General features: G+C 39.8%; 1 protein-coding gene across 2 annotated transcripts in view; it reads right to left on the minus strand.

Annotated features, from left to right (window-relative positions):
• LRRC1 (leucine rich repeat containing 1) overlaps positions 1–11,580 on the minus strand; it is a 101,816-nt gene that overhangs the window by 2,176 nt on the left and 88,060 nt on the right. For both annotated transcript variants that reach the window (XM_071806985.1, XM_071806984.1), the window contains one exon: positions 11,173–11,268. In XM_071806985.1, coding sequence (XP_071663086.1) covers positions 11,173–11,268 — 96 coding nt within the window. The remainder of the gene's footprint in view (positions 1–11,172; positions 11,269–11,580) is intronic.

Consider the following 11,580-nt stretch of genomic DNA (forward strand, 5'->3'; position numbering starts at 1 on the left):
AGGCATAACCCTAAAAATTTAAACTAATAAAGGCACAAAGGTCCTTTGGAAACACTTTTTTAGGCGCCATGAAATACTCATTTTAGAGATCATTATTCATTTTAATTATCACCAAAAAAAAAAGTCCTTTTTTTTTTTTCTTTTTTAATTAATTGTCTACATCTTAAAGAAACATACATCTGAGACTGTAACAATATTGCTAGAGGAACAAATCCCACAGGATGTTCAGTTCTGATACAAATATTCTTTTGTATTTCTCCCTATGTGCAATACACTGCAAGCTATAATTAGGCTTTCATAACTTTTCCAAAATCTCATTTTCTTGATGACATACTCTTTCCTACGCCCATGCTCTGACAGCTTGCACACCTCCAGCACCTGAGCCACGGAGAGGACACCCCATCCCTGCCGGCAGCACGACGCTCCTACCAACAACCCTGCTGAGGCTCCTTGTTGGACAACTGCCTGCCCACTGGTTCTTGTTTGTCCAACATTTCTACACTTCCATGAAATAAATAGTGCTGAGGGAAGTCTTTCATCTAGTCTTTCATGCTACTGCAGATAAAAAGGAACCAGCACCAAATGACCAATCAGCTTTCCACAGCAAAGGCTGAACAGTGTCTCACTGCTGTGAAGGCTGGAAACCTGGGAGGAGGGGAGGCTCACAGAATCACAGAATATCAGGGATTGGAAGGGACCTCAAAAGATCATCCAGCCCAATCCCCCTGCCAGAGCAGGAACACCTACGTGAGGTTACACAGGAAGGCGTCCAGGCGGGTTTTGAATGTCTCCAGAGAAGGAAACTCCACAACCTCCCTGGGCAGCCTGTTCCAGTGCTCCACCAACCTCACTGAGAAGAAGTTTCTTCTAAAATTTAAATGGAACCTCCTGTGTTCCAGTTTATACCCATTGCCCCTTATCTTATCATTGGTTGTCACCAAGAAGGGCCTGACTCCATCCTCATGACACTCACCCTTCATATATTTGTAAACATTAAAACATACATATAAACATAAAAACATTTAACATTAAAACACTCACCCCTCAGTCTCCTCTTTTCCAGGCTAAAGAGACCGAGCTCTTTCAGCCTTTCCTCATAAGGGAGGTGCTCCACTTCCTTAATCAGGGAGTGGAGCATCAGCTCTGATCTGTAGCTCTGGTCCCTCTGCATTCTCTCCAGGAGAATGAAAGCTTGCACATACACCCACTCAGGCTGGTTTGGAGATCTGCAGCTGAGTTTCTCTAACAAACCAAATATTCTGGTCCAAGCACAGCCATGTCCACTGTCCCTCTGCTTTCAGCCCATCTTCCTGCCCACTCTACCTCTGAAACTCCATGCAAACCCCCACTGCTGCTGTCCCCAAACCCACTGCTGCTCCTTCCTCTGTGGCCTATTGTCCTGCCCCGTGCCTTCCACCCCAACAGGATGTGGAGGAACCCTAATTTCTTCACAGCTCAATCACAGCTAACAATGACAAAATGAGTCTTGGTTGTGGATTATGCCACCTACACAACTGTAGACTGAGAGCAAACCAGATTAAGTAGTAGAATACGCATTTGTACAAAATCTAACTCGGTGAAAGAGAGTCAGGCCTCTACTTTCTCTCTCCTAGCATCAACAGTTACCAATTAATCTCCTAAAAAAGAAAAAAAAAAAAGTGTCTAAGAAACACACTTCATAGTTCTAACCGCAGGAAAATCACAAACTAAGCTTTATCAGCTTCCTTTCCTCTTCCAGGTTTGTTTTTTTAAAAAACCAACCAAACAAAACAACAACAACAACAACAACAAAGGTAATACAACTCAACAACTCTAAACTTGCATTATCTTGTGTTCAACCCGTTACTCAAATCCCGTGCTTCTCTTCCCAGAATCTCAGAGGTTTTTACTCTTGCTTTCAGATTTCCATGTTTATATTCATTGACTGCAGCCTCACTCAGTTAAATAGGGAAGCTTTTCTCTTGGAGCTTTTCTTTAATGTTCATATTTGAATGTACATTTCCTGGTACATGACAACCAAAGGAAGACAGGAGAACAGATTTCAGGTTCAAAAAAAAAGTCACAGCAAATAGGAAGCAAATTATTTCCACTGGCCATTACAGACAGGGCAAGAGAGAGCCATTTAGAATGGAAACAAAGGAAACCTTTCCAGTACAGGCAGCTGAGGTCAAGAGTCGCTTGCCAAAAGCATGTGGAAAGGTGTGGAATTTCTATCTTCTACTAGTAATTCAGAAGAAGAAGTTGATACTGGTGTAGGAGGACAGATTATCCATGATCCTGACCTGTTCCATTGTTTTACTGCACAAGTTTTTAATGAATAGTGTCTGAACTTGTTTAAAATATTTCTGCTGAAATCACAAAGTCCTCCTACTCACTTTCCATCATCATCCACTCATTATTAAAATAATACCTGAAGTACCAGTCAATCCTAAACCACCAAAATATGCAGAATATTTTTTCTGAAAAATGTATGATTAATCCTTTGAAGCAGGTTACTATTTTCCTTTTTTTCCCTGAAATTATGTTTTCAGTGCCTAAAAAGCAAACAAAGCAAAACAAAGGATATGTCCAGTATCAAAACCAGTGCATTCACTATGGGAACTTCTTTCACTACTGTTTGTGTCTTCCTTATACTTTTTCAACATAAACACCTAACACCACAGACACTAAAAAGACTCACTAAAAAATTTCATTTTCCTTTAAATCATCTGAAAATCAAATTATTTCAGACACTATCATTTAATGGCATTACCACCCTTCATTGAAAGTTGGAGTCCTTCAGCTGAAGCACAGACATAAGGCTCCCTAATTCACTGCAAGAAGTAGTAAAACAAACCAGCCTGAATAACCTGGGGCAATTCAGGTGTGGTGTTGGCTGCAAAAATTCTTTCATATTGCAACAGGATAGGAACTAACCCACAACCAGCTATGATGCTCCAGTTGAAAGCATCTTCTGAAAGCATGATAAATGAGATGTCCTGCCAACAGGTTAACGTCCGATAATTTTTAACTTCCAGTTGTACATGTGTGCTTTCGTTTTCTTCTTCTAACAAAAATGCTTGTTCAAAAGGTTACAGAACAGTATATTATGTCTTTTTATAACCTTTTCAAAACCAAAACCAAACAAAACAAACTCCATCACCTTTTTTTCTTCCTTCCCACCTCCCCCCCCCCCCGACTCACAGGCCTGTACTCCAATCTCAGCAGAAGGAGGAAGCTCCCAAGGTGAGAGTTAAGCCTACAGCATGAGCTCCACATGAAAGGTGTAACCAGCAGTGACAGCACAGCTGAGAGCAAGGCCAGGAGCTGGGGCAAGAGGCTACACATCAGACAGCAGCAAGACACATGAAAGGCCCAAGTTTGAAAGAACAGGAGCAGAGGAAAAGGATTTGTATGGGCCTTTTGAAACAAAATCAGACATACTTTTAACCCTAGTTCAAACAGATCACCTTCTAAAGAAAACATTCCCCAGCTAGAAAATACCTCTAATAGGGAAGTGTGACTATTTCAACTCCATATCCATAAATAGCACATATTTTTGAAATTTGACTTCAAAGCTGATCTTCACTGATACCAGTACTAAGGCTGGTACCCTACAGCTGATGGAAAGAGGGGGAAAAAAAACCTACCCATTTGAGAGCATTTGTAGGGGTTTGTGTAAACCTCATGAATCATTTTCTGATTTTATACTTAATTTTACCTTTTTTGTCATCACTAGTGACGGCAATATTATTTTAGACTTAAGCAACGGGAAATTCGGGCTTCTTACTAAACAAGGAAAACATGCTTTTGCTACATGCAAAAGGCTGCATTTGATAATGACTCTGTTCATAAAAGAAACTGTCTAAATTTGTCTAACTTGATCTAGTTGAAGATGTCTCTGCTCATTGCAGGTGGTAGGACTAGATGACCTTTAAAGGTGCTTTCCAACCCAAACTGTTCAATGATTCTACAATTCTATACATCAAATTTGGAGTGAAGATGGGCATTTAGTCTTGTCTAAAAAAAGTTACACAGTTGGATTTTTAAATAGTAGTTTTGAAAAGAAATGCCAAAATGTATCCAAGAAGAACAGCAGAGAATGGGCTGATCAGACAAAGCTGGCATCTGTTGGTGTTTGTAATTGAAGTGATGCGATGCTTCACTCCTGAAGACAGAGACAACAGATAAAAGCAACCTTCTCCTCAAAATAAAACATACAGGAAATACAAGTTAAAGAGGGAGAAAGAGATCTAATTAATTTCTTATGAATTTACTACCCACAAGAAATCTCACCACCAAGCAGAAGTGCACAAGGCACACAGGGGAGGGGAAGGTGGCTGGGGCAGGGGGCAACCACCTAACACACAGCCACATGTACATAACTGGACAAATTTGCTGACTCCATTTGAGCATTCAACACAGCTTCCCTTTATATCGTGTGTTATCAGGAAGATTTTCACTTGCACATGTTTTATGGAGCACCCACCCCGCAAATCCCTGGCTGCATCACTTTCCCCCATGTGTTACAATGCTATTTCACCACCTTCAAGACCTGCAGCCAGACTCCAGAGTTTGTGAGGTCAGGTGGAGAGAGAGATATAGACCTCTCCTGCATGCTTGGGAAGCTAAATCTATGGTCAGGCATGGATGCAGCACCTCGTTATGCTGGGCAGCAGAAGACCTCTGCACAAGAAAAGTGGGGTGGCCCTGGTTGCCGCACTCCAGGAGCAGCCAGCTCTTGCCAGCCCCTGTTGTTGCTCAGGGCTGGGAGAGAGGAGCACGTAATACAGTTCATCCTTAAGCCTGGAGCAGCCACACTGCTCTCCAGAACTGCCAAACATTCACCCAAGCTTTGGCATTATGTTTGTGAATGTGCTACATCATTTTTGTGTGCAGCAGCCTAGTGACCACAAGGGTGGTGGGAGCTACCCTACTAGCCTGTCCCTCTTCCCCAAGCTCATTGTTCCTCCCACATTGTGCCTGGTGATCTGCTCCAAAATCTAATTCAGCTCATCATGATTTACTGGAGGTTCTACGCACCAGACAAGTACCACTCCAGGTGCTTTCCCCTAAAATTTCCTCTGTGGGAATTCTCTAGACATCAATATCTTTTAGAGGCCATGTTTAAAGCTGGCTATTTTCTCCACTTGTTATTGAGATAGCAAAAGAACACCTTGAATGTTTTGTCTGTCTCCCAGTGTGTAGTATATATCACATTTGGGCTTGTCACATTTAGAGAGGAGCCCCTTTCTGTTCTTATCTGGCAGTTCAGTGCCTCCCAAGGGTAATGCACAAGGCAAGGAAGGTGGAGTTCAGTCAAACTCACCACCACATTTCATAGCAGACAAAAATGAAAGGTCAATGTCCATCATGTCATATCTTCAATGCCCTCAGACACAAGAGGCTTTTATATGATTCAAAATGCTTATGAAAATTGTCCTTGCTCCATTCTTTCATCTTCTAATGTGTCACTGGATAGTGACTTCCCTGACACTGGAACCTGATACACAGAATTTGATTTAAGTGCTTTCAGTGTAATCATTTAGGGTCTGATGCTATAAAAACATTGAAGAAAATGCATTGCTTTGATCACATCAGGAGACTTCAAAGGTACTGCCTCCATAAGCAGTGCTACCTTATGAAGCCCAAGTTACCAATCTTTTGATTTTGAAGAAAGCTCGTCACCCCCTTGGAAAGGCAGCGATCGTACTGAAACGCCTGTAGGAATTCAGTACAGCCTCCTCCCCTGTTGAATTCCTGCAGCGTCCATGAGGACACTGTTCACAAGGGTAGATGTTGCTGATCATTTGTATGGTTGTTCAAATATTTATCCTCTTTTATTCCCAAATAGTATTCTATGTCCTACAGTATGGTTCCAGGTGCCTTGCTAGAGTCTGTTTGTCTCTTGTATGTATTTCTCGCTTATATTGTCTGCAGTGTTTTGTATTGTCCACCATATGATGTGTTGTTCTGGTTTTGGCTTGGATGGAGTTCATTTGCTTCCTAGTAGATGATAGGGTGTTGTGTTTTGTTGATAAAACACTTTTGTTTTGGTTGTTGCTAATCAATATTTATACCAAGTCAAGGTCTGTTCAGCGAGGAGGCTGAAGATGCATAAGAAGTTGGGAGGGGGCACAGTCAGGCCAGCTGACCCAAAAAGGCCAAGAGGATATTCCATACCATATGATGTCACGTTCAGTATATAAACTTCGGGAGCTGGCTGGGGTGGGGGATAATCACTGCTTGGAAGCGGGGATGGCAGTCAGTCAGCCGGCATATCACTTGTTCTGTATATTTTGTTATTGTCTCTTTTGCAGTCCTATTAAACTGTTTTTATCTCAAGTCATGAGTTTTACTTTTTTTCCAATTCTCTCCCCCATCTCACTGTGGGGGAGGGAGGGCGTGAGAAAACATCTGTGTAGTGTTTAGCTGCCTGCTGTGTTAAACTGCAGTATGGGTTTACTTTGTAGATATTTTTTTTTCTTTAACTTTGAGGTATTTGACTATGGTATCTTGAAAAGATCAATTAATGACTTTTCTTTTTTAAAAGGTTTTTCCCATTTAGCATTACTACAAGTTCTGCAGAATCCAAGAATGTAAAGTTTGAAGTGAGTCAATTCTGACTGAGTCCTCTGAGTAAACTACTTAAAAGGAAAAGAAGAAAAAAGATATACTGTGCAAACAGAAGCATTTGTTTGGAGCAGGAACTTACTCCCAAATTCACAAAATAAGCTCCCTAACCACTACACCTTTTATCTTTCATCCAGACTCAGAAATAACAAGTTACTTAGATAAAAGTGGAATCAAACCAGCAGATGAAATGAAGATGGAGATCATGTGGCAGATGGGTTCTTACACTCCACTGAAGCTCACACGATCAGTGCAGGGTTAGCTAAGCCAGCAAGGCTGTGCGTGGCTTTCTTTGCAAGCATGCGTAAACCTGCACAAGATGCAAGGCCGTGAGGAGTCAGACTCCTGACTACTAAAACTAAGTTACTTTTTCAGAATAAAAAAATAACATAAAAATAACAATACCCTTACCTGACAAGACTAAGAGCCATGAAAATGTTTTGGAGAAGCCATAAAGGAGTTCTTCATAAAAAGCTTGAAGACTGAAATAATAGGTCATATGGTATCATAGGCACAGGTCAGTCAAACACTGTCTGTGAGCAAGGTCATTGTTGTTTGAAATTAGTTTCAGAAGAAATCTCTCTTTGATGATGATGATAGGGACAATCTGAATCCTGGTTTAGGTGTTGTCCTTTATAGTGCCTCTCTGACCTGAGCATTCTACTGGTTTTGCTTTTAAAATTGAAAAACTATGACAATGACTGAAGAAACAAGAAAGATGTATTATTATATTTAAGTTGTATTATTACAATTTTCTGATATGGCTAGAACTGACCTGCTCAGATGAATAAAGAAAGAGTTTGATACTTAGATTTCTGAAGATTTGTAACTGGTATAAGCACATCAAGACTTTCCTGAAAAGCCTATATCAGCTGGAAATGAAGAAGATGGATCTATGGTTCTCATCTACATAAGATTTCTCATCACTTACATCTAAACAATATGGGAGAAAGGCAGAAAACCAGCAACCTACGCATTCTAGGAGCACAGTATATGCTCACTCACTTTCTGCAGGCACAGAAGCAATTCACTTTGCCATACATTACAGGTTCTAGTACACCAAAGTTGTCTGTTTTCTCACTATATTTAGGAACACTTGGCATCTCTGCATTTTTAACAGAGCAACCAAAACTTTTTTAGCTTGAAGTTCTTCAGATTTTTTCAGTACTTTAAGTTTATTTCACACAATCACTTTTAATTGATAATTCTTCCTTTAGATTTCCTTGATATTCCTCGATATAGGTGACACTTGTATACCTGGTGAATTACATTTTAAAAAATCTAATTGAGGAAATTCCCAGGCCAAAAGCATGCAATTAAAGAAAAGAATATAATAAGACTTGAAGTGAAATAATATATTAAAATATTTAAGGGATTCAAAATTAATTACAAAGTATATAATATCCTTAAGAGGCTGATAGGCCCTAAAAATGGATCAAAGAGGATGACATGATGATGCACGTCATGAACTGATGCTTAAACCTGTCAACATTCTACATTCATTCAGACAAAATCCACTGGCAATTTAAGTCAGAACTTAAATGAGAATATTTTTGATGGAGAAAGATTGTACAGAGCTGGTTCTATGTTTGAGAGGATGAGTAGGAAATAAGGAGCAGAGGGCAGAAGACAGAAAAACAAACAACTGGAAATAAAGACTCCAGAATTTAAGTTCCTTTCGTTAAAGTCAGAATGTGGCACTATTGGCAATGTTTGTGTCACTGATTTTTCTTTTCCCTGTAGTTAGACATACAATATTTTACACGCAGCCTGCATGTAGATAGCCATATCAGTTGTGGTCCTAATTCATCATATTTTGATACACATCTTTACATAGATACTATTATTTTAAGATTAGTGTTTCAAAATCCAAATACTTGGTTTAAGTTCAATTAAAATATTTTCACTTTGATATAGACATACTAAACAAAGTAAAATAAACAGATTCCATATTTTTGAGATGTGATTAGCATGACTGAAGTAAGTCTATAAAATACAGCATGTAAAAAAAGGATCTAATTGTAATTAAAGTACTGGGGCCTCTACATTTCAAAAAATACTCAATCATAATTAAAACCAAGGGCAATTCTCATTTTTCCTTTGCAAATAAATGACTCAGAGTGAAAGACCTTTTCATTGTTTGTCCAATTAATTACTGATCATTCACACTGTCAGGAAATATTAAAGCTGGCACAAAAGTTTTGCAATTGAGTTTGGCTGGATGAGTTAACAATTCAAATGAGCCTTTTCTAATAAGTTAGAGCTACTGTGAGAACAGAGAAATCTGAATCTGGCAGCAGCATCACCCTTTGTAATGTCAGAGCATGATACTTGGAGATGGGATGGGCAATGGCAAGAGATGGCTAGAGGGCTGTGGCTAGCAAGTAAAAGGCAAATATTATCACACATGGTATCTGCAAAGAGCATGTTTATTGAAATTAAATAAAAATAAATAGATGAAGACAGAGCATCTGCTGGAGGGCAGGAAGCAGTGATGACATGGAAGAGAGGGAGATGGAAGGTGGGCACCACCCAGCACATAATTCATCTTTTCCACAAAGAATCAAAGGAGCCCTTGGCTCCTTTGCCACCACACTTCTCTTTTTCCCCTCCCTTGATGTAGATGCGCACATCTCCTCCTGAAATCTAGTCAGAAATATGAAGGAAGCAAACATTCCTAGACTCCCAGCGAAGATGATTCCGCACTAAGGTCCTACTGCCATCTGCTTATCTAAACTTGCAAAGTGCGTCCTCCATAAGAAGCCAGGCTGAAAACATTTTTCAGGTAAGAACTACTGAGGAATAAGAGGAACTTCACCAGAGTAAAGTCAGAGTGAGAGTAGATGCAACACTGACCAGTTCCTGAGTCAGCAGGATATTCCTCAAAAGCCCATGATCCCTAAGACTGATGAATGTTGCTCTAGGTTAATTTGCTACAGCAAAAATATTTTGATTGAAAACAAACAAAACAAAACAAAACAAAACAAACGAACACACACAATAAAATCACACACAGAGAAATATAAATGTTTCTTTATGAAAGAACTTGCACATTGGCTACTTTTGACACCGGGAACATCATCAGCCCATCAAATCCTTCTGTGCACCAAGCTCTAAACTGAGTAGCTTGGTCTAATCTGTCTCCTCCTTTCCTCACAGCTGAAGAACTTTAGAGGGAGGCATTATTTTCTGAGAGGCGTAGAACATGAAAGAATGATTATTGCCTCTTTTTCACAGAAAACACTAGAAGTCAGATACTAGCAATCTGTGAATCAAGCCTTTCAACAGTGATTCCTCTAACAGGAAGCCTCATGCTTCCTGCAATGAGGGTTGAGACCATAAGAAGCAACTATAAATTAGAGCTGGAAAAAAAACCTAAACAAAACAAACCAAACCACCGGCTATGAAAGTGCTTTCAACTGGAAAATATGAGGCCTCAAAATAAGTTTCTTTAAGCAACTGCACAGGAGACAAAACCTTTATTAGTCCATCTCATAGACAAAAGCTGCAGCTTAAGCTCAACCCATCTTAAACAGCAATCCACAGAGGAAATCAGAGGAAATCATGTTTGCATGGTCTGTTTGCTTATTTTTCAGTCAACTAACAAATCGCAATACTAAAAAAAAATGTAAATGGTTAATAAAAATTGAATGTGGTCTTTGATTATACTCTTTCATGTAATAAACTTATATTTTTTGCCATTTGCTGGGTTATGAGTTATATTCCTGGAAAAGGATAAAAAAGGCTGGAAGGAGAGGAATCAAACAAAGCATTCCTCTGCATTTGCTGTAGGAGAAACATTTGTTGCTTCCTGGTACTTCAGGTATAATACAAGTAGAACACATTTTGACCTTAATGAGTCAGATACCTTGATCTTATTGTATCTTCCTAGTAAAGCCACAATTTCAGGTGTGCAGGCAGATGACTATGACTGGGCTAGGTCTCCAGAGAGCTGAATTCTTTTACAGAAGTTCACAAAAGTGAATCAGATTTCCAAAAGCCACATTGTGGGCTCAGCCACTTCCTTCCACGACATGTGTGGTAGGCTTAATCTCATCTGATATCAGTCACCTTAAAATATAGTCATGCAGTCTTAGTCTGTCATGCAAGTTTCCCCCCAGTCAAAAGATAAAAATGGTTTCCTCCAGGTAGCAGCTCAAGCTCTTCCTCCTAAAAGAGGCACCATGGAGATGCTGCCCCTTCCTTTAACTAGAGAGGAAGTCCAGACAACAGAATAAACACTTAAGCTGGAGGGAATGGACACTGTCCTTAAAGCCCCCAAACCAGAGTGCTTCAAAAGTTCTGGTCTGCTACTCAGGTGCTTATTCAGAAGATGAGCTCCTCCTCCAGAAGACACATCCTGGCTGCAGTGACATTCAATTAAACGCATGGTGGGGTCACTCATCTTTGGCACATGTTCTCCTTTCCTCAGCTACTCACAAGTTTTCTATCAGTCTTTAGCATCTTTACATCTTTAGCATCTTTAGCATTTTTACTAACATTAATGACAGACAACAAAGTACTTAGTTAGGCCTGACTCACTGAGGCCATCTAACTTACCGTTATGATGTGGTTTACTGTCGGGAAGGGGCTGCCCTTGGATGAAGCTTCAGTAGGACAAGCATCAAGGGCTTCAGGTTCTGAAACGAGGGATGCCTTTAAAAAAAAAAAAGCAGCAGAAACACTTATTTTCATTCTGAATGCTGTTTAAGAAGAGCAATTCCCTCCCTCTCAGGTTAGTATACAAATGCCTCACCCTATTGTTACATATGGTTGCACAACAAAAGCAAATAAAATTGCAATGTTTGCCATTCCCCATTTTTGATGGACACATTGTATATTTGAACTGTTGAAATGGTCAGTTCAAGAATAAGAATGTGTAACATCATATCAAGAGAAAATGCTGTTTATTTGCACACAGATTAGTCCTGTGGTCAAAACATTGGGACTCCTATAGCACACCTGAAT

This window comes from Patagioenas fasciata, chromosome 3 (genome assembly GCF_037038585.1).
Source record: "Patagioenas fasciata isolate bPatFas1 chromosome 3, bPatFas1.hap1, whole genome shotgun sequence".
NCBI lineage: Eukaryota > Metazoa > Chordata > Aves > Columbiformes > Columbidae > Patagioenas > Patagioenas fasciata.